General features: G+C 34.1%; 2 protein-coding genes across 4 annotated transcripts; one reads left to right on the top strand and one right to left on the bottom strand.

The window, feature by feature from the left end:
* The first annotated feature begins 5,556 nt into the window (after positions 1-5,556).
* On the top strand, positions 5,557-7,596 carry LOC129305193 (uncharacterized). The gene is made up of 4 exons (XM_054945166.1): positions 5,557-5,764; positions 5,892-6,226; positions 6,345-6,417; positions 6,528-7,596. Exons 2-4 carry the CDS (start codon positions 5,952-5,954, stop codon positions 7,332-7,334), a joined length of 1,155 nt encoding a protein of 384 aa, XP_054801141.1. The 5' UTR covers positions 5,557-5,764; positions 5,892-5,951; the 3' UTR covers positions 7,335-7,596.
* Positions 7,597-7,759: 163 nt separating this feature from the next.
* Positions 7,760-15,763, bottom strand: LOC129305192 (putative GTP diphosphokinase RSH1, chloroplastic). Of its 3 annotated transcripts, none has more exons than XM_054945163.1 (24): positions 15,439-15,763; positions 14,949-15,136; positions 14,078-14,257; positions 13,896-13,961; positions 13,697-13,789; positions 13,454-13,603; positions 13,225-13,326; positions 13,054-13,131; positions 12,557-12,628; positions 12,273-12,380; positions 11,992-12,089; positions 11,494-11,554; positions 11,335-11,397; positions 11,177-11,233; positions 10,981-11,082; positions 10,680-10,838; positions 10,440-10,571; positions 10,222-10,308; positions 10,038-10,109; positions 9,558-9,644; positions 9,020-9,455; positions 8,663-8,724; positions 8,470-8,538; positions 7,760-8,364 (listed from the first exon to the last, which is right to left on the bottom strand). In XM_054945163.1, exons 1-24 carry the CDS (start codon positions 15,461-15,463, stop codon positions 8,257-8,259), a joined length of 2,655 nt encoding a protein of 884 aa, XP_054801138.1. In that variant the 5' UTR covers positions 15,464-15,763; the 3' UTR covers positions 7,760-8,256. The 3 variants fall into 3 exon arrangements, with proteins under 3 accessions (XP_054801138.1, XP_054801139.1, XP_054801140.1); XM_054945164.1 differs by having other exon boundaries at positions 13,472-13,603; XM_054945165.1 differs by lacking the exon at positions 15,439-15,763 and having other exon boundaries at positions 14,959-15,099.
* Positions 15,764-26,440: the final 10,677 nt, after the last annotated feature.

Below are 26,440 nucleotides of genomic sequence, written 5' to 3'. Positions count from 1 at the left end.
GGTCAAGGTCCTGGTTTTTCTAAAGTGTAATAAATCATAGCAATATTATTGGCCTCCTTGATCATATTTTTTAACAATCAATTTGATTATATTAGTTTTAATATAATTCTTACTTTCAATTTATTTTTTTACAAAACTAATTATATGAAACATGATATATTTTGATGTAAGGCTATTACAATCATAATGATATCTATTCATTTTCTTTTTTTTTATTTTTTTTTATCCATCCAAATATAAAGAGTGATAAATTTTTTTTAAAATTTTTTCTTTATTTCATTTTTTCTTCCTTCATTTTTTTTTCTCACAACTTTTTTTTTCATCTAAACAGAAGGTTAGGGTGAGGGCAATCGAAAATCTTAGGACGGTTAATTAAAAATTTTTCAGGGTATAATTTTTTTTTTTAATTTTTCTCTCATCTAGTGGGGCCAAATGCCTCCTCTATGATGCATGTAAGTCTATCCCTGCATGTATGGGCGCATTCAGTACAATATTAATAAGTAAGATCATTTCATATAAACAAAATCTAAATCGTAGTGGCCGGCCAATTCAAGGGTTTCGTTTCTCTACACTCAGAACTCCGAACAAACACAGAATTACCACACGACTTCTCCGGACATCAAAGCAGGAAATATTCCATGGAGTCAGGTTTGCATCCACACGGTCGCCTGAACATTCATAGCAGAGGTTCAACTTTTTGTTACTTTCATGCCAAGAAGTTTGATGCCTCGCAGACGCTCCATGGAATCGTGTGATACTATAATTATGATCAGGATCCTGTCTGAGCATAGAATACTTTTTAAATTGATCACGTCAATGTAAATATGCAGTTTCATGTGTTTAGTATTAGCTATACACACCATTGGCATATATTGTAGTGAAAGGAGTTAGCTCTTCATGCATTGCAATGAACAAAAGTTTAAATTCATGCTAGAAAAGATGTACGTGTTCAGTAAATAATCATGTCTCAATAAAATTATTTTCAATAGGGTGATACATGCGTAAAATAAAAAAAAAAATAGTACATCATAAGTTCATGATCTTAGGATGCCTCGTGTACCTGTACAAAATCCTAAACGAAACTTGTTGCGGACCCATGAATAGCATGCCTTCTTACTATTTAGGACAACATGCAATTAAATATTTTCACATGTTTTACTATTAATTTTGAATAAATTTATAGCACATTTTACTGAAACATGAAAGAAATTACGCTGAATTTTAATATCTATATAATAATATCAACAACACCAGATTTATTTTTATTGAAATTTGAGCCGGGAGAAGCAACCCAATTCCCCCGTACAAGGACAAGACCGGACCGGGCCATCCATCTGGATAATACTTAATTTGGGCCTCACAACCTAGATAAAGCCCATATTCTTTTTATGTCTTTTTATGTCCTGGATAGTCCACGTGAAAGGATGGTGTTGCCTATTTTCCCTGGGGTAAATAAAATTGAAGGATTGGAGACCCATAACAGTGTGTACCTGCCAGCATGAATAATTAAATCAAACACAATAAACTGTACAAGCATTGCGGAGAACAGGGCATGGTGGTGCAAACATGTCAGCGCCAACTCGGCTACTTTCTATGCAATTTATGGGTAACACAAGGTGGGGAATTCGCACGTTGAAACAAGTATAACTGTGTAAAAACGGAAAGGCATTTAAATTTGCGAACCACAACTGGGCAATCAAGTGTCACTTTGGCATCTGTGGAGGTGTGACAAAGAACTTGCAGGGAGAATGGATCTTAGGCTTTCAGAAAAAACTTGGACTCATGAGTGTGGTTACCGCTGAACTACATGCTATTAAGACTGGATTGAAAGTCTGTCAATCTCTTGAACTTACCAAAGTGAAGTTGTTTTCAGATTCCCTTGAAGCCATCAATATTCTAATGAGGGATGGGGGTGATGGACACAGATATAAATATATCATGGAGGATACTAGAAATATGATTTTTGATGAGTGGGAAGTGAGCATAAATTAATCATGTATAGAAAGCTTAAAAGTTGCAGATTATCTAGCTAGGAGTGCCACTGAAGGGGAAATGATGATGCGGTTGATCTCGGTCATTCCTGATGAATGCAAAATCTTAATGCAGGAAGATGCAAATGCTAACAGTTAATTGATTTGTGATTGTGTCTTAGGGCTTTATTTTGATGTAACTACCTTCAAGATGCAAGCTTGCCACTTTTATACCCCAAAAAAACAAAGTATCACTTTGAAAACTGAAAATGGGCCTCCTGGCGTGGGTGTTGATGGGAGCTTCAGCGGACACGCTCCGAATATAGGCGTTCAGGGCCTTGCTTATCGCAAATCAGGCTCTGAGGCCTGAGCTCACCGAACTTGAAGGTGAGACTCGCCTCAAAGCCTCTCCTTTCCCCCTCGGATCTCAACGATGCCATCACCGCCGCTTCCCTTCGTTTTGATCGTTTCCTTCCCCGCCCCAACATCCATTTGTCTCTGCTTTCTATTTGTCCTGTCTTATTTTCCCATTCTAAATTATATTCCCAACTACATTTTAGAACTGTGCAATGTAGAGGAGCATTAATCCACTTTATTTTTAAAAAAGAAAGGATAAAAAGAGTGGAAGTTAAATTTATTATTATTTTTAAATAGGACAGGTAAAAATAATTGTATTTTTAATTTCTTTGACAATTACTATTAACTATATATATTTATTCCTATTACAATATGAGATGTTTTTTTTTTGGGAAAGAGGCAATTAAGGATATCATTAATTATAATTAAAAGCTATAATTATTGAAATTTCAATAATAAATCACAATTCTTACTTGAAATTAAAAATATATATAAGCTTACAAAATTGCACTCGAAAATTCAAAAAAGACACTACTAGAATTACTATAACGGGTTGAGATTATTATTGATCTTAGTTGAAAAAATCAAGACCCACACTTAAAAATAGGTCATTTCTTAATATGAAATTAAAATTCACTTGTAAAATTTTTAAAAGGTACTCATGAATACAAGATATTCACTTTAATAAAATTATTAAAATCATTTTTAAATGTGAAGCCAATCAATTGTAAATTTTTTTATTATCAATATATAGATAAACCACTTAGAAAATCAAGAAAAGATTCTGTTGAAATTTCTATCATGAGTTGGGTTATTGTTAATCTCAATTGAAAAAATCAAGATCTCAAATGTTTTAGGTTGGAATTACTGAAATTATTATTATAGGTTGGGACTATTGTTAATTCTATTATCAAGTTTAAATCCTAGTTTTTTCAATTAAGATTAACAATGGTCTCAATTTATAATAATAATTATAGCACTTGAAAGTAATTTTATAAACTCACATGTGTTTTTAATTTCAAGGATCATAATTCATTATTAGGATTTCAATAATTTAGGGTCCCTGATTCTAACTAATGATCTTATGAGGTCTTTAATTTTTTTCTCAATTTTTTCTAGTTATTAGAATATACAAAGATAAATAATAATTTATTTTCTTTTCACACAATTTATTTTAGAATATACAAAAAATATGACTAACATTTTAATTTATATAAATTATAGAACTAGTTAAAGTTGGTTTGTGTGACAAGAACTTTCGAGTAATTAATGAATCTCAATCCCTGTATATACATGTGTGTACAGTAAATTAATTGAAAAATGTCTATCATTTATCATCATTGCCTCTATAAATCAAAACAAAAATTAATAACTAATTCTTTAACACCGCAGGTAAAAAAATGTTAACATAATATCATAAAATTAAAAAATAATATATTTTAAAAATGAAATTTAAATTTTAAAAAGATAAAACATGAAACATAATTTTAATTTTATTTTATATTGTTAAAAATTAATTTTAAAAGAAAAAAATTTAAATTTATAGAAAAATAATTGCATTGAATGGCATTGTAAATTACAAAAGAGGAGAGATTTAAAGTGTATTTGGATAACCCACTTTTAGTATTTGAGAAGTACTTTCTCATTGTTGGGATGCAAAATATTGTTTGAATAAAAAATAAATAGATAAAGTGCTTTATAAAAGTATTTTGAGAATGTTATTAAAAATAAATTTGATAAATGTAAGATGATCAACTTTTGAAAAGCAAATTAAAAAGTGAGGTGTACTTTGACCATGATATCTCAAGTATAATCTATTATTCTTTTATTTAAAAACATTATTAATTCATTAAAATATAATATTTATTTAAATAATAATAATTAGAGATTAAGTTTTTAGCATTATATATTAAATAATTAATCATGTTAATTTTTAATATTAATATATTCATCTATTTATAAAATTTTTGTCCAATAAATTAAATTTTATATTTTATACTCATGTTATTTAATATATCTAATTTTACGTTATTTAAAATGTTTGCCAACTAACAAAAGTTGGTTTAGTTGGTTAATTTTGTTGAATAAAAAACATATCATGTATATATATATATATATTGAATTATGTTGATTTTTAATATTAATATATGTTAAATTATTTATCATATGAGTTTTCAACATATCAAACTTTATATTTTTTATTCTTATCATCTAACATATCAAATTTTATATTATTTTAAATTTTTTCACTTTTTTTAAACATTTGTAATTATAATATATTATATTTGTATAACAAAAATTATAAATTATCATAAATTAATATCATTTTTATTATTTTATATTCAAAATTACATTTTGAAAGTATAAATCACCATTAATTTAAAAAATTTTTAGTTTATTAAACTGACTTTTAAAAAAATATATTAAAATACAAATTTTGTTTTGAATTTCACTCAACTACTTCCTCTATTTTTATATATAAGAAAAAAAATTGTATCATACAGTTTAAAAAAGTTTTAATGTAATAATTATGTTTGAAAATAAAAAAATAAACGAAAATATCTTGCATTAATCGATATAAGCATGCATTAATTATTTCTCATCACTGTAAATTATGAAAGGTAATTTAAAAAATGAGTAATTTTACTTATAAAAAATAAAAATAAAAATGATAATTTTTCTTACAATAAAAAATGGAGGGACTAATTTTTATCAAATAAACTTTCAATAAATGTAATTTTGATGAACTAAAAGCTAAACTCACACTTAAGCCTTTCATGTTATACGTTTAGAATAATAAAAAAAAAGATGTTCAGTTACCTGAATTAAGATTATAACAAATTCTGGTCCGAAATTAAGATCGCGTTAAAAATTCCGAAATAACTAATATTCTGAATCAAAATCAGAATTACAGAGTGATGGATAGATATTTTTGAAATGGAGCGCTAATTAAACTAAACTAAATTCTCCAAGCGTCCTTCTCCCTGACCTCATCATTTTTGTTAAACATTAAAATTCAAGAAAAATAACGTAAAACTCGAAAACACGTTTGAAGTCGTGAGTTTTAAACGGGAAGACGATGACTAACTGAACAATGAAAGGTCGCCCTCCCCTGAATTTTGACTAACCATTAAAGTATGTTGAAGAGGGTGGAAATAGCAGGCACAATGGCACATCGAGATTTATTGAATATTTAATTTAAGTAATAGGTAGCGTGTTGGTTGGCCATTCACAACATTAACGTGCAGCGAATCGTTGGGTGCGGATGACTTCACGGCAAGGAAAATAGGCAGGAGGCAGTGGCAGAGCAGATCCGTCAAGGCTGATGATTGACAAGCACTGGGGTCGATGGAAGATGAGATTTACAAACACGTGTGTCGCAAAGCAGCAAGGGAGTGAACTTCACAGATGCTCCGTGGAAGGATGGGCGACGCCAAGTAACGAATCCAACCCCAATTTCAATTTTTCACTGCCACCTTCTACCCTCTCTCGCCGCCTCCATCTCTTCCCCTGTCCCCTTTATTTCCATTAAAAAAAACTAACGAGTCAACGATAATCGTTCAGGTTTCCTCTCTTATATTTCCCCCATCCACAATCTTGGAGTGATCAACGACAACCAGAGCCATGGAGGCGCCCCAAACCGAAGGGATCGCCACCCACGAGCAGGGCAACAAGACCAAGAATCAGGTAACCTTCAGCGCTGGCAGAGGGGGTGGCGGTATTGCGGGGCTCCTCGTCTTTGGCGGAGCCCTGGCCGTCACCGGTCTGATAGCCGTTGCGTCTTTTGTCAACCAGAGAAATAAGGCCAGGCCTCCTCCCCACGAACCACAACAATCTGACGGCACTCCCAGAGGCATTCCCTGTCTCCTGCATTCTGCCGCCAATCATGACAATGCACGGTATACCCAAATCTGATCACCCTTTACTATTATCGTCTCTTTTGCTCATGACACGAGAGTCTGTTTGTCTTTTTTGTTGTTCTATTCGTTCGTCATTTAATTTTAGCTGCTTCACCAGATATGAAACATCAACTACGAGAAAAGACCGAGTTGATTTGTGTGAGTCACTCCCCGGCCAATCTTTAATTCTGGTAATACATTTCTTCTCTATCATCGTTCATATTTTCCGGTTAAATTATATGCTGTGCTGGTCTTTTGGCTTTAGACATAACTTTGAATAAGTCTGTGAATTTTGGTTCAGGAGGACGAGCCTGGCCTTGAGGTTAAAACCTACGTCGAAGAGGAGAACGTGACGAGTTTGCATCAGGAGATTGTGCTCTCTGATCATTCGCCTCCAGAAAGTACGGTGTCGTTCAATGATAACGGGACCGGGGAAGAGGCTCTGGGGTCCTCCGTTGACGGCCCCTGTTTCGAGGACGTGGCTCGGATTGAATCCCGAGAGCCCCTAAAATCTGTAGGGATCAACGAGGTGCAGCACGACAACGACTATGCAACGACTGAAACAGAAGATGATATTGTCGAGGAAGACGACGATGTTGCCTTTAAGAAAAGTGAAAATAGCTCAGAGGCAACGGAGACTGCAACAGAAGAAACAGAAGATGATATTGTCGAGGAAGACGACGATGTTGCCTTTGAGACAAGTGGAAATAGCTCAGAGGCAACGGGGAGGACTTCCCTGGATTCCAGTGAGGCAGCAATTTGGCCAGCAGAGTTGATAGAGGAGGAACCCCAACAGGTCAAGGGAAAGATGGTCAATGACCAAGGCGAAGCGGAAGGTACAGCCGAATCAAATATCCCTCCTAGGTATGATCAGAGTCACGGTGGCGCCAGCGGTTCCGAATTTTCTGACCATGCTGGGAATGACAGAGTAATGGCATCCGCAAAAACAACTTCGTCCGAGAAACCAAATTTGTATGTGGCGCTGAATTACCATCTGTCTGCACCGAAATTTAAAGCCTCGGTCATACTTTTGCTGCTATTTGCGTTCCTGATTCTTGTCCTGCTCACCCATCGCAATCGCACATCAGGGATGGTGGCAATTCTGTAATATCTCCATGATTACCGCGGACCAGATGTTAAAGCAATTTCTCGGACGACTAGGTAGTACCACTTGTATTCACAGGACCACATGCATTCTGTCAACGCAAGTGATAGGGCTTATCAGTTTTCTTTTCTTTCGAGGGGGTAATATTTTGTCTGTTCTAGAGGCTTTGTATGAATCAGAACTCAGAACTTTCAATGCCGTGTTACAAGGTACCGTCACTATCAAGTATCAACTGTAGTGGTGAGAAGCGAAATTATTTTCGACATATCAACGTGTTTTAACTTCTATAAGATTGCAATGGAGGTTGCCTTTTTTTTTTTTTTTTTAATCACAAGCGTGAATAGAGCAACTGTATTGAACCCGCGATATCAGTCGCTGTTGACCAGATAATCAAAACTCAGATCCTTAACTGCATGATTCTTGCAATGTTGAGAACGCAAAGACTGCTTTATTATTCGCCTTGAATAATGTAATTTATCACAAACTTTCTCTATAATATACAGAAAAGCGCATATAATTTCAAAGAATCACACCAAACCCGCCATATTATGAGTACCCACTTCCTGTCAAATTCTTGACCAGTCCATCCAAACCATCAGGCATGAGGAAGATCGTTTTAAGGAACAGGTCAGAACAACGTTTTCAGGAGAGTGTAGCTATATATTGAAGATTCGTTTATGCACAAACGGCCTTTACAGTGGATAATCCTTTATCCTTCACGACTTCAACCTCCCTACCACTCTTTCCTATATACAATGCCTTGAATTTAGAGTATTGGCTCAACTGGATTCTGCTGGTTTATTCAGCTAGAGTTGACACAAATATGAGAATGGATCTATGGAAAGAACACTTGCGGACAAAACTTTGTTCCCACCTATGCAAATGGTTGGGCGATGTAAATGCTGTAGACCTTTGGCCACTGCCATCAACAAGCATTGGAGGACTTGTAATTTTCCATCAAGCTTGGCCAGCTGCAACCGGTAGACCATCCCAAAACACCAACTATCAGATCTACTTTTTGGCAAGCACCAACCTGCGAAACGTTGTTGTTTGGTATAAGTTGAGCAGAAACGCGATCAAACGAATGCAAAGATTAAACACTGAGCGTAATAACAATTTCTGAGACACGATACGGTACCAAACTCTCCAATTTCCCTTCAATCTGAAATAACATGACAGCCAATCCCCTTCCGTCATCAATCTCAGCCTGGTCATTTTATGAGTCAAGTTTTACATATAAGCATATCCAAAAACAGCACTGCAAGCGTACAAGTCAAAGCCAAATATACAAGGAAATTTAACTCGTCCCTGGACCAAGTTTCACCACTTACCACACAAGAACATATGGATATGCTTGCAGCGGCCAATGCTGTAGTGACCTCCGCCATGATGCCTGAAATCATTGCTTCCCGAGTTACAATCAAGATAGTGAAATTAGGTTGTATGTCATGCGTCAGATGAGACAAGTCATTGACGGAAGCTGACTAGCGGGAGTCTTACAAAATTGGAACAAGACAAGCTAAACATATTCTTTCTAAGATTCATTTCATACCCGAGACATCAAAATACGTTAAAGTATTCCAAGGTCACAACAAGGTCGAGACATCCATATCACAGGCATGGATGCCATGCATACTAGCAAAAGAAGCGGATGGCTTGAATTGACAAATTGACAAAGAAAAGCTCACCTCTTCGATCGATGCATACTACACAAAACCATTGAATGGAATGCCCTTCTATATTGTGCCAAGAGGCAATTTTCTGGGTCTGCCAACTTTCTAAACCTGGCAGAACTTCCTTATATCTTGGAATATTAAACTGAACCATATGGGCAACATGGTTTCCATACAGCAACAACTCTCCGTTGCTCTTCAAACCAACATGTTTGTTATGCTTTCCATTGACCTTAGGGGTCCAAATGCTGCCATTACTACTTGGGAGGTCATCTCCCGAGGATGAAGTTTCTACACCATTCATAAACGTCTTCCCCAGCATAGGTTTGAAACTATTAAAACCATCTAATGGATCTTCAGATTCACTATCCCCTTCAGAATCAGCTACAAAGTCACTGACTGCATCTGTAGTGATATCAACAGCAGAAAGTGCTGCCTGTTCCCTTAGAAACTACAAGATATAATATGACCACTGTCAGACGCTCAGAGCACATGTTTTTCAGAGGCCGATAGTTCAAGCTCCACATTCAAGATTCATTCTATAAATGCCTACCTTCATTATTTTGTGTCTTGCACTACGTGTTTTAGCATGTTGCAACCATTGCTTGTGCCTCTGAAAAGCTGATTTACTGGAAAGTGCCTGGTAATAGCAAAGTTCCAGGATCTAATGAATTTGTAAGGCAAATATGTGGTAACAGTAGAGTTGTTTCTTTCTTTCTTTCTTTCAAGTCATTCTAAAAAAACAGAAAAAAAAGTGTAGTTTAAATAGGAGTAATACACTGATCATGTGCATATATATGAATGCAACAATGAATTCCCTAACTAACAATTTAAAAAAAAAAGAAAAAGAAAAAAGAAAGCCAGCAAATCATCAGTTGAATTTAACGATTAAATAGATTGACAGGAGGATCTTCACACCAACCCCATCGCAAAGTAAATTTTTACTTTCACATATTTAAGAAAATAATCACTGTTCATTTATATAATAATCAAACAATGAAGAAAATAATTGGATCTGTTGAAAAATACTAACATCATATGTGATAATCTCCACTACTTCTGCATTTGCAAGTACGTGCGTTGGAGAAACAAGATTACCGTTGACCTGCACTAACACCATGCTAGAAGTCACTAGCTTCCTTTTATTGTCATTTCATGATTGAACTTGTTTTCAAAGAAAACTGCCATCCAAATAACTAAATAAGGGGGAGCAATACCTTTGCAGCTACCATCTTGTTGCCAATTTCAGTGTGTATCATATAAGCATAGTCAATAACAGAGGCACCACCCGGAAGATTCTTAATCTGTTTATAATATAAGTGTCAAGAAACTAAGACCAATATTCTCACATAATCTTGCTGATTGTCTTTTTGAATGAATGGAAGGAAGAAAAAATAGCAATCTAAATATAACATACAAAATAATCCTCCCTTACCTCTCCTTTGGGTGTAAAAACAAAAACACGACTACCCAACAGATCTCTGGTAATAGTGTCTACAAATTCCCTCGAACTCATGTTGCCTACAAACTCTTCTTGCCACTCTCTAATAGCATTGAGCCAGCTAATCTGTATGAAAGTAGACGCTCCATCCATGAAATCACAATCAAGATCAAAATCTGGTGAAAAATATGCTAAGAATTCTCTTAAAGGATAATTTTCATCATAACGGCATACTCTGAGAGCAATATTTGCATTGTTAAGGCAGACGGTCTTCCCTCTTGAGCTTTTATTAGCAGGCATTGCACTTCCAACCAGGCCACTAACAAATTCTCTCCCACTATAATGTGCAGCAATCCCCCTCTCAGCTATCAAATCCATCGCCTCTGTTCTAATCTGCCAACAATAAATAAAACTTGCTAGAGTACAATGCATAAGATTTTAGCATTAATATTTAGTTTTTTTTTTTTTTTACAGGAAAGATGAAGGCAAATAGATTCAGCGAACTTAGGGAACTCATGAAAACGAAAATCATTACCTGGACTTCTAGTCCAAACATTCTCTGATACAAAAATGGAATCACAGTGGTATGGAGACTCTGGTAGCCATTAGGTTTGGGAGTTGCAATATAATCTTTCACCTATAACAAAACAGACAAAAAAAATTCACTGGGCATTGAAGAATTTGTTCCTTTTAAACTAAGCACTCCCACATAGGAGCAGAAGCATACTCACAGATCTAGGAATAGGTGTCCAAATTCCATGGACTAATCCCAAAACATGGTAGCAAATCTGCATAAAACATGTCAAAAACAACAGAAGGCCTTCTATTATACCAAGTGCAAGGTGGAGCAAATGCAGGCAGCAAATCGTGAGAATGTGCAGCAAATTACCTGTTGTGGACTGCACAGTGGCCCCACTCCAACGCATGCCTTTGGTTTTATGATAATACGAAGCTGGATATGTTTCAACAAACAAGTTTAAGGTTTTCTGAAAATTTCCTCACAACATATTAAGGCTAAGTTCAAGGCCTTTAAATAGTTAAGAATAACCTGTGCAATTTGGTTAATCTTGTTGATCGAACCGTTTGATTTGAGAACAGCTTTATAGATACTGCACATGACCAACAAAATTTCTTAAAGAACAACCGGTGAACCTTAGAATTGTTACCACAATATACAAAAAATATGTAAAAATAAAATAACTTTCCGTGAACAGTTTTAGAAAGAATAAGAAAAATATAATGGTTATGTGTGAAAATATTTGAAGGACACCTATGTCAATTATCAGAAGAGTCTCAACATGGTAAGGCTTTTGTTTTCTTTCAACAACCCAACATTAATGATTCACTGAAATAATTATGTTACAAGCAAGAAGAATGTAGTTGATTCGCTAGAAGAGCTACATATAGTCCATCAGCAAATCCTAGAGATTAATTTGATGGTCTAGTGCTTAAAACATAAATGACATTTAAACGAACATGATAAATGCATCAAAAAACATAAACATGTGGACTTATAAAATGGAAGCTTAGAGCTTTGTGGCATAACCTGTAAGGCTCCTTACACACAGCATGAACTTCAGTCTTCACAGTCAGAAGGTCTAAGAACTGATCATCTTGGATTTTCTTCACCAATATTTTCTTTGCCTATTTGAAAATGGAAAACATCAATTAGCAAACTAGCGCTGATGCATAGTCATCTAGTAAGTTTTCAATCCTGACATTTTGGATTTGACATCTCAAACTTGTAAAAATAAAATGTAGCCTGCAGGGATAACCTTCCCACTGGCCTGTCTGAACAACATTTCCAGATAGGAAGACCAATTTTACCTCCAAAAGTTCCTTCTCATGTTCTTTATAGAGATCTGCAGCTCTTCTCTTGACCTTAGCATAATCTTCAGCATTTGTGTACATGAATGATAGATTTTCTAGTTCTGACTGCATCATTAGAAAAGGCTCTGATATAGAAAGAAATCCTTCATACTTTATTTAGCAATACTAGATAAACTTCATGATTAGTTTCTACCATGAGCTCTACTCAAGATAGAGGCTCAGGACAATTATGAGACAAAATATTAATGCTAGGTCCCCAGGAATGTGAAATTGAAGTATACCTTGATTTGATACATTCCAAGTAACTTCGCCAAAGGGGCAAATACCTGTAATGTCTCCATAGCAATGCTAGTCTGTGCACATAAACTAGTGTTAGAAAAACAATTAACGAGCCGCCTTTCTTTTCTTTTTTGCCTTTAGAGAGGAAGCATTATGACAGGACAAGAAGCTAATACTTCTCAAACCATAATTTGACACACACGAGCATCTGTAATTGTAACTTTTCTTGATCAAGTTTTGACAGGATCAAAATCTTCTTAAAGAATCAAATTCTCTTGTGATCAAGTTTAAAGGCATTGAACATTTCAGAAAGTCAGCCCAAATTTACGGATCTCAGTTTCAATGATAGAGACAATAGATGGTCATCAAATACATTAATTTTATCAAATTCTTAACTTTTCTTGATCGCCAATTGGCAAGGGGTCCCAGCACTCAAACTGAAAGGATTACAAAACAAAAAAAGAATCACCAGTTATTTATCTATATCAATAGAACAGACCTGCTTGTGCAGAGGCATATGTGATAGAGTGCGCATGTTATGCAATCTGTCTGCTAATTTGACAATTATAACTCGGACCTGCAAAAAAGAAAACAAATATTAGTTTACAGACAGATTTCAGCAGAGAATATACTGGGAATTAGCAAACGTCTAATATGTTCAGCAGGTTACCTCTTCTGTCATGGCTAGAAACATTTGGCGCAGATCCTCTGCTTTCACATCTTGAACAGAATCATTCTCATTTTTATACTTCAACTTTCCCAGCTTTGATACCTAATAAAGATGTAGAAAATAATGAGATCATCATACAACTAAGGCCAAAAAAATTGCACACGTATCCAAATACATTTTTTGGACATTTGCTAAATGTGACAGCCATGCTATCAAGAATTATAGCTACCTTAAGTGCAACAAGTACCTTCGTTTCTCCTTCAACGATGCGGCGCACAGAAGCACCAAACTCCTCCTCAATTCTTTCAAAAGTAACAACATTTGTATCCTCAACTGTGTCATGCAGTAATCCAGCAGCCACAGACTCCCAGTCAAGTTCCTAAATTAGCTCCATTTTAAATTTTACCTTGCAAGAAAAATAATATCCAGAATACCAGAACAGGGATCATTATTCAAAGTCCACAAAACTCACGAGTTTTCCAAGGATACATGCAACCTCAACTGGATGAATGATGAAGGGTTCACCACTGCGTCTCTTCTGACCATTATGAGCTTCAAATGCCAACTGTGACATCGCCAGGGCGGGGGGATAAAAGTAAGTTCTACCATTTTGAAGAAATGGATTCACAAGAAAGGCATGTTAAGATTTCTGCTTCATGCAGACAGCTTACCATAAGGGCATTGTGGACCAACTCAAGTTCTTTTGGTGAAAGGTATGAGAGCACAGGTTTAAGATCCTGAGGCAAGAAGATGATAGATAGTATGACTCAGACACGGGCAAAGAGGATGTCCTTACTTTCAGAATTATAATTAGCACTAGACATGCCAGGTTTAGTAAAAGCCACGACTATACCTCCCACAACCTTTCAGGAGAAACCTCACTGGCAGTTTCCACAGAGGAAGACGACAGACAATAGAACCGCCAACTTCTAGTGGCAAATTGAGACGAGATTGATCTAGAGAATCCTCCAGGAAGTATGATATCAAGTGCTTCATCTGAATATGAATATACTATACTAAAGGGTTTGCATCTCTGTCAACATAAGATTGATAAGTATCCAAACAGCAACGATGATAATATCTAAATTGAACATGAGTGAGATGAGAAAATCAATATGTGGCTATTCTAGCTGATAAGAAGAATTGCTAACAAGTGTCATCTCCACACACCATAAACATTCCAGCCAGAAAAAAGGGAAAAAAACGAATAGAACTAATATTGTCCACGCCATACATTTGCTCAAGACACTTCAATGTAAGTCAACAAATAATCTAAAAATTTGAATATTTTGCATTTTAACTTTGAGTTTAGAGTGGCGGATGCCAATAGGTATTACAGGGGGGTTTTACAAAAAGTTTGAAAGTGTGGAGAGATTTCAACTTTTTATGTAACTAAAAAAATTGAGCTTCAATCTAAATGGAGGAGGTTTCTAAAAGTTGGCCTGAGAAACAGCCTATTATATAGCTTTCGTTTTTCTAATTGCTGAAAGTTGAAAGCTTGAGTGACATCTGTGAACTTTGATAGAGAAACAGTCTATTGTGCGTAGCTAAAGTCCATGCCCTTTTTTTTCGGTGAGAAAAGTTATTCATTAGTTTGAATGCAACCCATTCAAAGAAGAAAGATTCTCTTCCATTTGACAACGAATTTAAAGGCATCCACTAGTCTGTAAAAGGTATCAGCAATTCCAAATGCCCATGCTCCAGGAGAAACTTAAAAAACTTACAAAATTATACCGGTTCCGTCTTCCATTTCGCCCACACGACAAGGATGACTGCGGAGAGTGCGCCGTGCTCGCAAGATATCCTGTAAGGACCCTAGGAGCTTTCGACGCGCATGAAAGAACACTACAGTCGTATCTTCCGCTTCCCTCGCCTCTCAAGAACTTGCACGCATTCACGCATTCTAGCGAGACTAAAATATTGGGAAAAACAAATTCGGTCAATAACTACACTTCCAGATAATTAACTTTAAATGAACTGAAAAGAATATTCCTTAAGTTATTAGAGAAATTAAAGATATTGATTGCGTGTCAACAAATAAAGGGAAAAGGACTCTCGCGCAGGCAACAGGAAACAACATAAGTTCGACCTAGAAAACCCACATGGCTGGTCTGGCAGAGCTCGCTAGTTCTTACTTTGCGAGATTCGAAAACCAAAATTCGAGTTACTGTCTATGACACTCCTCACATTTTTTGGCAACCAAATTAGACATACCTGACATCGAAGGAGCAGAAGCCATTTTTATGAGAAGCAAGAAGTCTCATTGAATACAGCTAAGCATTAATCGTCCCATAAGCTTACACTCCGGTAAAGCTCGTGAAGTTCTCGAACTGAGAGCGAACCAACGATGGCTTCATTGACTTTGGAGAGGAAGGAGGGGGTAACGATGGGCAGAGCAGAGAGATAATTAAGAGCGGTGTCGCTTGTGATTGCAAAGTAATACCCTGACCTTTTGAAATGCTGTTTTGGACTAATTATCGACAGGATAGGTCCGACGAGGAAGACGAGCATAGAGCGTACAGAGAGAGGATATCGAGTTAAGCCACGGCCACACAAATACCGTGAGCTAAAGATATTATTAGTATTATTGTGACTTACCACCCCCCTCATTTTTTTTTTTTTTTTGGGTTCTTCCTTCCCTTCCCTTTTTTTTCCATAGAAGAAAGTATACTCGTTCCATTATCATGTTATTTGTTTTCTTTATTCACTTGACTGATTGATAAGAAATGCAGGCCTAATGTTCTGCATTCCCACACCCCCCCCCCCGGGGGAAGATTTTTCAAGTTCATTAATTAAGTCAAAAATAAAAATTCAGTGAGCATTGAATCAACTGGTATGGATATGGTAAGATAATCATCGATATGCCGTATGGAAGTAAAATTTAGAAATAATGTACCAATGAAGAGCAATGCCAATTTAAATCATGGTATCGGTATAACCAGTCCACATGTAATTGTGCCACCTCTCACTTAAAAAAAATGATATGTTTGGGAGTATAGAATTTTATATTTTATAATTTACACGTTTTACTTATCATACTTTGCATCCCTTTATTTTTATATTTTAAATTTTAAACTCATTTCAATCTTACTTTTTTAGACCATATCTATTTAAATTTTTAACTTAATCTCATAAATATTAACACACAATTTCACTATACCTAAATACCAATATTATTTATTAATTGTTTAAAAAATACAAAAATTAATATGATTAAATAGACTGCTACTCGCCTTGAATATTACTCAGGGACTTATTAGAAAAAAAAATAATAAATAATGAAGATTCAAAACTCGAGGGTAAATTGGTTGAATATTTTTTGCTAGCTTGCTGTACTTACAAATTTACAATTGAAAGTTGGATGGGGAATAAATAAAAAGAAAGAAAAAAAGAGAAATAGTTAATTTAAAAAAGATAAAAATATCTTCTTTTTATCGAGGATCCTAGCTTTGTCATTGCCCTCCCTAACCCAGGATCCTGACTCTGCCATTGGGTATAAGATGCACCACATGTACAACTCACCTTTAGTAAATAAATAATTAACAAAGTATCATTAATAAGTTATTTTACTGTTTATTAGCATTATTGTTAGTTTATTTTTAGTTCACAGATTTTATGCATTAATTCATGTAATATTAATATCTATGCAACCTTTTATCCAATTTTGAAGCTCTCCGTGTAATTTTCATACAATTCCTACGAAAATTCTACACAACTGTGTGGAATTAATTCTATCTTTTAAAAAGCTTTGATTCCGTACATTGAGTCGTATGAAGTTCTCTTCCTTTAAAAGAAAGAAAAAACTGTACTCTCTATAACCATGTGTGAATTTCTGCAGGGCTGCAACTCTTCACAAGACTGACCAATTTCTCTTATAATTTCAATTTGTTTCAATGCATTGATACTTAACCTACTTTGCTGCATATTTATACTTGGACAGCGGCATCAAACAAGACGCCCACGTCGGTGCTCTTCTCTAGTAGTACCAAAATTATACAAAAAGTGGGTACTCTTTGGTGACATGAAAACAGCATTTAAGGATAATTAGCAAGTGGCCATGAGTGATTGGATTATATAACAAGATCCTCCCTGTCTGTCACTAACTGTCCGATCACATATTTGGCCCAATCAAAACAATAGATAGCCCAGTGGTGTGCAAAACCTGTGCTCAAAAAATATGAATTAAATTTTTTAAAAATTAAAAGTGTGACTAATTTATATTGATATATAAAATTTTTATCATTGATACGTAAAAAATTTATTATTGAAAACTTAAAAGGAGTTTATCATTCATATATAACGGTATATCATAGACAAATATAATAAATCAGCTATAATGCAAAATATAATAAATATTAGGCTATTTGTTTAGTTTGATCTTATAATATGATCTATATCTACAAAAGCTCCTAAAACTATGTATAGTGTGATCAAATTCAAAGGAACCTTTTCATGCAAAGAGTTAGGCAGCATTAAGGGGCAAGTCAGGCTAGGCTTCATTTCAATCCAATGCTTGGCTTAACTAGCTCAACCAACTCAAGAAAAAATAGGTTAAACAGGCAACATGCACAACCCTAGAAAGCATCTACAATCAATCTTAAAAGCATTCATAAATCACGAATTTATATTTAGATAGGTGGTTTAAATCTACTTATTCAAAAAGCATTTTATATAATACATCACACTACAACAAAATAGGCTAAATATGACACCTTATATTTAATGGTTATAAGTCCAAAACGACAGATAAAAAAGAAACTAAATACTTAACAGTTGTTTCAAGACAACCGTCAAGTATTTAATATATATTTGACAGTTATATTGTCATAACTGTCAAGTACATCTTCATCTAAGATTAAGTTTTTTTACAAATATACTTGAAAGTTATTTGTAAACAAGCGTTGGATATATAATTTAAGTAGAAAAATAAAAAAAACTAATTAATTGACGCTTGTTTATTAAGAACCGTCAAATATGTCTGGCTATTATTTGACAATTGTTTAGTAACAAGTGTCAACTAAGAAATATTTAACCGTTATTACTCTATTAGATATTTTCTTTTAAATTTTCACTCCAGAACTTTTTATTTTCACATTTTTACAACTCAAACATTTTTGAAAACATTCTTTTGCTGCTTGAAAATCATTTTTCGTTACAGAAACTACCTAAAAACACAAATCTACACTCGATTCTTTTTAAGTTTTGCTCATGGGTTTCATTTTTTGGGCGTTCATCCAAAACTTCATTTCGAGCATTTTGGGTTTGTTCTCTATTCTACATATGTGAGTTTAATTTCTCTCTCATCTGCTTACTTTATTTTTGGGTTTAGTATTTAGGGTAAATCCGACTTGAAATTTTCCTCCTTGATCTTCAACAATGCAAAACGTTGTCTTCTCTCCTTACTCCTACTCTTCTTCTTTGTCCTATTGCTTTGCCTTTCTCAAATAAATTAGCCTATCCTTCTTTTCTGTGGCATTGTTATCAATTGATTTTAATTAAGGAGTTGATTAGAATGTGAAATTTTTTGTTCAATAAAACTATGATCTTGTGATTGGATGTATATAGCCTTTGGTTTTTGGTTCTTTATTAGTTATGAAATTAAATTTAGGATTATATGAAAAAAAAAATTTACTACTAGGCATTATATGATTTTGTTGAAAATTTACTTCCCATGTTGTCGTGATAGTGATAATTTTATTGTTAGATAACTTGATTAGATATGATTGAGTTATATTAAATTTTTAGGATGAAATTTTTGTATTAATTGTTGTTGTGGATAATTTGATTGTGTGTAAATATTATATAAGAACTTGTGAATGATGAAATTTTTGAATAAAAAGAGGGTTCAAAACTTAGGAAACTCTCTTTTTTAAGCCATTATACTACCAAATTTTTTGAGATAAAATTTTTGTATTAATTGTTGTTGGGTAACTTGATCAAGTATAATTAAGTTACATGAGAACTTGAATGATGAAATTTTTTTAATAAAGAGAAGGCGTAATTCCGCCCAGAAAACTCTCTTTTTTAAATCATTATGCTATCAAAATTATTTTAATGGCTAGCATTAAAATGTAATTATTAGTTTTAAACAAGATTAAAGAGGGAATGTGCAAACATGTGGTTAGTGACTTATTGATTGATTGATCCTTGTATCTAACTCTCCCATTACTAGGAGTGGTCAAAGTCATTAATCATGTTTTCCTCTCAATATTTTCAGGAATTATAGATAAAGAATGGATGTCCGCCAATCATCTATCTAAGGAATATTGGAATGGAGTAGCAGATTTCGTTAAGTTTATAGTTAAGTGTGCTAAGGACCCTATTAGGATTGTTTTCCTGTGCTTAAAATGTGGTCTTGTGAAGTGGGTTAGTCCAGATACTTGTGAAGAACATAATGGAATGGATTAAAGTTACAAGTGTTGAACAATGTATGGTGAGACAAGGGATGATATTGGTTGCAACCAAAAACATAATGAAAGTTGTGCATTATCTCCTGATGATTTCAACACATGCATACTTAAGGAAGATTGTCTTGAATAGATGGCTAAAGCGATTGAAAAGGACCTTTAAGATTGTCTAGAAATGTTTAAGAAGTTGAAAAGCAATGTGGAGGCACTGTTGTACACTGGTTGTAGTGCATTAAAGTTATCAGTAGTATTAAAATTGTACAATATGAAGGCAAAACATGGATGGAGTGATGTGAGCTTCATCGAGTTAATTGGGTATTTGAAAGTAGAATTACTTCATAAGGAAAACGAGCTTCCTTACCGAACATGATGATGCAAAACAAGTACTGAGATCAATTGGCATGAGTTATGAAAAGATAAACGCATGCCTTAGTGATTGCCTTTTATTTTAAAATGAATATGCATCATTAATCGAGTGTTTGAAGTGTAATGTCTCATGCTACAAGTAAAACGAATCAAGTTCGGCAAAGGCATTATGGTATTTTCCAATCGTGTCCAGATTTAGAAGCATGTATAGTAGTGCAGAAGTTGCAAAAAGCTTAACATGGCATGCGGATGAAAGGATAAAAGGCAGTATGCTTCGTCATCCTATTGATTCTCCATAATAGAGAAAGATTGATTATGAGTACCCTAAATTCGACGAAGAGAGTAAGAATCTATGCCTTGCTTTGTCTACCAATAGGATGAATCCTCATGGGCTTCAAAGTATTAACCACAGTATATGGCCAATCATTTTGGTAATTTATAACCTTCCTCCATGATTTTACATGAAACACAAGTATATGATATTATTCATGCTAATTGCGGGACCCAAGCAACCTAAGAATGACATAAAGATATATTTGGTTCCTCTAATTAATGACTCAAAGATCATGTGAGAGTCAAGTGTAGAGGTCTATGATAGGTGCATGGAAGAAAGATTCAATCTAAAAGCTGTGCTCTTTGGTACAGTTAATGACTTTCTTGCTTATGGTAATCTATCAGGGTATAGCATTAAATGGCAGCTTGAATGCCTTATTTGTGAAGAGAAAACACATTCTATGAGGCGTTAATATGGAATAAAGAATGTTTACCTCAGGCATTATAGGTTTTTACACTAAGAATATCATTATCGGCGATTAAGAAAAGCGTTTAATGGAAACTAGAAGAAGGTAAGACACTTTTGCCATTAACAAGTGATGAGCTATTTGAGAAGATTAAGGATTTGGATATTGAATTTGACAAACCATTTACAGGGTACCTTGGGACAAGCTTTTGAAAATCAAAAATGCTTTTAAATAAATGCTAAGGGTGAGTTGCTAATACTTTACGAGTAAATATTTGTTATATTTACTTGTTTGGTAACACGTACTATTTCTTGTTAGGGAACATTGGATGCTTATTGTGGTTGATCTTGTTGCTTCAAAAATATGGTATCTCGATCCCCTTAATGGAGAATCAAGCAACATACAATATATGATAGTACTTTTTAATGAGTAAGTTGGATTTTTTCACTTGTTATTTGTTGTTATTTTTAGTTTTCATATACATATATTTCTCACATTTATTCCATATTTTCTTTTTAGAGTTGTGGTGTTGTATCACATTGCGGTCAACAAGACTATGTCCCCTACGATGAGGGCATTCGAATTTTCAAAGAAATGGATAACTGTTGAGGTATTCATTTAATTGGCCAAGTTTTTAATTAAGAAACTGTCATGTTTTATAATTTTATTGATATGTGTGTTTTTTTTACAGTGTCCACTCCAGCCATATTAAAGCAATGATTGTGGTTACTGCTTGATGAAGTTCATGAAGGATATTATCACCCATGTCCCTACCACATTATCTGACAATGTATATATATCAAATTTAATTACACTTCAATTATAAATTTTAACCAATTTTAATTAGCTATCTATTAACTTGAAATTGTTGTGACTATTTGCTCACAGCACTTTGAGGGCGTCTACTTCGTTTGTCATATAGCTGCATATGTAAAAGAAATTCTTGAAGAGGTGTCCCAATGTATTTTCAATATGTGGGTAGCGATAATGGTTAGGTCGGTATAATAATTAGTTATGTATATATATACACATTTTTTTGGCTAATTTTCATGGGATGGGCCACTTAATTTTTGGAACTTAGTTTTCAAATAAGTTAAGTATATATTTTTTAGGTTTTAAAGCTAAAAGTATAGAAATTTTAATGTTACCTGATAGTAAATATTATTAGAAACATTTATTGTATTATTTTTGATTACTGGCTAACTGTTTTATTTTGTATCTGCATCTTCATATTAAGGGATGTTTTAAAAGCAGCCCTCCTATTTAAAAAAAATATAATAAATACTTGATAATTATTTTAAAATAATTATAATTTATTTAAAAATAACTGTCAAGTATTTATGGCCAAAATTTTTTAATCAAAATATTTGACGCTTGTTTTTAGATAAGCTTTAAATATTAAATAATTAACAGTTAAAAACTATCAAAGGTGTGACATACTTTAATACATTTCATGCCCTTTTTTGACGGTTAAATATAAAGAAAAATAAGTATTAAACACAGGACTTTTCTGTGCTAGTGATAACAACCATTTATTTAATTCCAACCACAAGGAATTGCAGTCGTGGTTGCTCCTGATATAATATTCTACTCATCGGATCAGATCAGACAGTCTAAAAGTAAAAAGTCACGCTCTTGGTTATGCGATTGCGCCCGACGCTAGTTTTTGCCTTCCGCTGCTCCTCTTTCCACTTTCAATGTTAATCTTGTCGTAGTGGAGTCTCTCACCTTTAAACACCACCAAGCATATTCTGCATACAGCTCTCCTCGCGTTGACAAATCAATAGGATGAGTTTTTGGTCTTACCATATATCAAACCTAGCCTTGTTAGCCATGTGAACCAACTCTCCGAACCAGAGTCTTGATGCTATCTAGTTCATCGAAGTATTAAACAGGCATCTCCGCTCACTAGACAAAGGTACAATATCTTCGACTGCCCTTTAGGATCTGAAATTTGCCTATTGTGGATCGATCATATATGATTCTCTCATCGATCCAGTCTCTGAAGCCTCACTTGAAATGGTATCTTTGACAAAAAGCGCAATGAACTAAAGGGAATGGACCGACAGGTCAAACTTATCGTTTGAATTTCTTCCTTCAAGAATTAAAACTAACCGCAAGACCTAGCTATATTCCAGAACCAGAATATAAAAAGTACATATCAATGGGTCAATGGATAAATGCCTTGATATATCACGGATCCATCGATGTCGTCGAGCAATGACCATGGTCTAGGGGAATTTTTGCCCCTGAAATCAGAATATTATATGTGCAAGACAATAATAAGATAAATATGCAGGTGCCTTTCAACTGTGATCATGTTCCTAACTAAATAAATAAAGAGTGCGAAATTTAAACCATCTCTATTTTTGTTTGTGAACATGCTACGATGGAGGACGACGACATACAGATTGTATTCAATTAGAGCATTATCTGCTTCCTTTTTAAAGTGCTAGTAATAGATGCTCACCCTGCACCGTTGAAGCAGATCTTTTTGCCATAGTTTATATACTCCTGGTCCAGATGAGATGCATAGGATAATTACATATTATTGGCTTGCATGACTGCAGTTTTTCAGTTTCTGATTAGTCTGGTTAGCTAATCATGAATTGGCAATTAACAATTAGTATCAAAGAATATTGGCGGTATATATACATACATACATATATTATGCGTTAATCCGCTGGCAGTAAATTAATTATCTTACGTCCGCTAAATCTTTAAAACATAATTTCGCTTTTATTTCTTTACTGTCCACGCACTAGCTAGTTCCTAGAAGTTTAATTTCAGCTAGTTTTATGTGATGGTTTGAACGTGTAAAAATAATTGTGACGATGATAATCTCATATTAGTATGCTCAGCAAATCACACCCAATTCTCTGATCATATCCAACGTATTTACGGAAACCATGCTTCAAACTTTAGAACTCGTGAGAAAATTAAAATTTAATTTCATAACTTGAGAAGTCTTCTTTAGATCCTGAGGCGAAGGGCCATCGCCTCGTAAACATATGTATGACCGTTGGTTATATATTCATACGAGCCTTAGCATTAAACTATGGATATATATTTCCCCAGTTTCTGCCATATATATTGACTCTTTATTTGCGGAGTCAGTCTTTCTTTCCCTATCAAGCTACGTCCGGCGACTTTAACATGCGGAGTGCAACTTCTTGCTGATCAAATCATGCCAAGTGTTAACCATTTTACTAAAGAATCATCGGGAGCAAAAGTGAAAATATATATCGATGGCTTGATGGAGATGCTTTTGTCCAAAAATTATGTCGTCCAGCTAGTTTACTTAATATCTAGTTATTAAAAAAAATTGGACATTTTTTGTGTAAAATTCAAACCCTTCAAAGTGAAACCATCGCTTCGCACATTTTTTATTTAAAAAAAAAAAAAAACCCCAGTCACAAGAGACACAGACCACCTATTTAATTAGCTGTCCATAAATATACCATGTCTTCAACTGAATTATATATATATATATATATATATATTACAGGACATAATTATAAAGCTAATTTCACCACAAGAGACATGGGATCAGCACACAGACAGACACACACAGAGGAAACCACAAACAGTTGTATATAAAGCACATGCAGCAGCCAGCAGGAACACCGAAGGGCCTTTGACATGCAGTTTCATTGCGGAATTCTTATTCGCACACACTTTATTTGATTTGTCATGGTTTAGTAGCTGCGAAATGGGAAGTGTGGGGGGTTTGTGGAGGAGGAGTTGAGAATTATAACGCCCCCGTATTTGCGTACAGCTTCGTAGTTATCAATGACAGGTCCTCCTGGGTGACGATGAATCACATAATGAACTTGATAGCAATGATGAACAAGAGAACGCCGGTGGGGTGGGGCCATTCTCTCCTCCAGACAGGCAAAACCTTCTGTTCCAACTTTAACAAGCTTGAAATACTCACTTGAGGACGATGAAGCCATTGCCAGATAATTAGAGGTAATAACTCACTCTCTGCGCAACACCCCTCACCCTTCGGATCCTTTTTATAGTGACAGTGGAAAGAGGTAAACAGACAAAACCACAGTGAAATCAAATTATTACTGTTGTTCTATTTAGTGTTCATAGTAAAAGTTGTTTGCCCAGCCTCGTGTACTCTCTCCCAGCGGAACTTATTCTTTCCCCTCTTTTGCTCTGATATATTAGTATATACGTTGCATTCCATTCCTCAATATACGTGAGTCAACATACGTGATAACGTGCGTTGATACCGGGGAAAAAAAACAGCCGAAAGTGATCTTTAATCTTTTATGCTTCAGACTAGAACGATATATTCCTATTCTCCTGAAAATCTATTCTGACTAATAAATCGCTTTCAATCCATCTTTCAATTGCATATATCTTGTGTAATAGTACCTCTTCATCGTATCATCATGACTAATGGATGAAACTGTACAGCTACTCGTAAGAGATGAGACCTATCACATGTTCTCACATGCATATAAACCCAGCGACAATCTTTTATATTAATTGCAATACTCTTCAATTTCTTTCTTTTGTTTGTTCAACTCAACTTCTTTTTACTAATTAACATGTTGTTTGGTAAACTTGATTGCAATATTTTCACCTGGAGATCTAACTGAGTTTCACATTAAGTGTTGAAATAGTTATTGATATATATTCCATCATCTCTCTTAAAGCGCGTGCAATAAATTTAAAAAATAAGTTGCATTAAGTAATACTTGTCCGATCTAGTATATAAAATCACTTTTTAAAAGTATAATTTAGTCCACTTTGTAAATCATTTATTGATAGAATTATTTTATTTTAAATTAAAGTTTTCAAGTCACTTTTAAAAAGTAAGAGAGAGAAAGACAGAAAAATAATATTATATGATTAACTTATTTTTTATATTTTACTTAAGAGTTATGTTTGAAATTTTATTTATTTTTATTTCTTATATTTTTATTATATTGATATTGATGAGATTGATAGAAATAACTTATAAATAAAATCAAAGAAAGTACTATTTACTATTACATATACATGCAAGAAATTTACACTATCCATGTTTTAAAAATAATGCGACCTTTTAGGATTTTTATAATATGCATAGATGAATTTAACAAGGATACGGGGAGGATTTGCATTTTGGTTGTCAAACCATCAAGAACAACTGCATAAAATTTTGTTACATATTTATATATATAACATAAATGATAAAATTTAGGCACTTAATTTGACATACTTAATAGTATAATTTTATCAAATCAAACTAAAAGAAATGAATTTAAATGTGTTCATAATATTAATGACAAAATTTTATTATAAAATAAATAATTTATAAAAGATTTATATGTCTTAATTTAGTTAAAAATAAGCACGTTAAGTGTATAAAACTAAATATATAATTTTTTTCCTAACGTAAAAACTCTAACAAAGTATATTACTATTAATAAAATAGTGTAATTATTTAATATTTTGTGTATGTATAGAACCAACGCCGAGTTAAAAATAATAATAAATTGAGTTTTTGTTCGGCCAAAAGCCCGAAAGCGCGAAACCAAAATTTGTTACCGTAACGCCTAGGCCAGAGGCCTAAGGGGCATTGCCAAGAGAGAACGCCAACGGGTGACAGCTAGGAGCTAGCCCGACACTTGCCGCAGCGTAAAGTGAAAGCACTCTGACCAAAAAGAAAGAAAAAAAATAGTGAAAGCACGCCTCCATTTT

Source organism: Prosopis cineraria, unplaced genomic scaffold, assembly GCF_029017545.1.
Source record: "Prosopis cineraria cultivar Desert tree isolate PC_DT_omini unplaced genomic scaffold, ASM2901754v1 PC3, whole genome shotgun sequence".
In the NCBI taxonomy this organism is placed as follows: domain Eukaryota; kingdom Viridiplantae; phylum Streptophyta; class Magnoliopsida; order Fabales; family Fabaceae; genus Prosopis; species Prosopis cineraria.
Note: the sequence above shows the minus strand (reverse complement) of the source record. Positions and strands in the feature narration are given on the sequence as shown.

Bases quoted from the DNA above. Each gene is read 5' to 3' on its own strand.
- LOC129305193 (XM_054945166.1), top strand. From the start codon at position 5,952: ATGGAGGCGCCCCAAACCGAAGGGATCGCCACCCACGAGCAGGGCAAC. The intron at 6,227-6,344 runs GTATACCCAAAT...CTGCTTCACCAG, and splicing joins GCCAATCATGACAATGCACG to ATATGAAACATCAACTACGA. The intron at 6,418-6,527 runs GTAATACATTTC...ATTTTGGTTCAG, and splicing joins CCGGCCAATCTTTAATTCTG to GAGGACGAGCCTGGCCTTGA.
- LOC129305192 (XM_054945163.1), bottom strand. From the start codon at position 15,463: ATGGCTTCTGCTCCTTCGATGTCAG. The intron at 10,839-10,980 runs GTAATGATTTTC...TATTGTTGGCAG, and splicing joins TGTTTGGACTAGAAGTCCAG to ATTAGAACAGAGGCGATGGA. The intron at 8,365-8,469 runs GTACCGTATCGT...AACGTTTCGCAG, and splicing joins AAGGGAAATTGGAGAGTTTG to GTTGGTGCTTGCCAAAAAGT.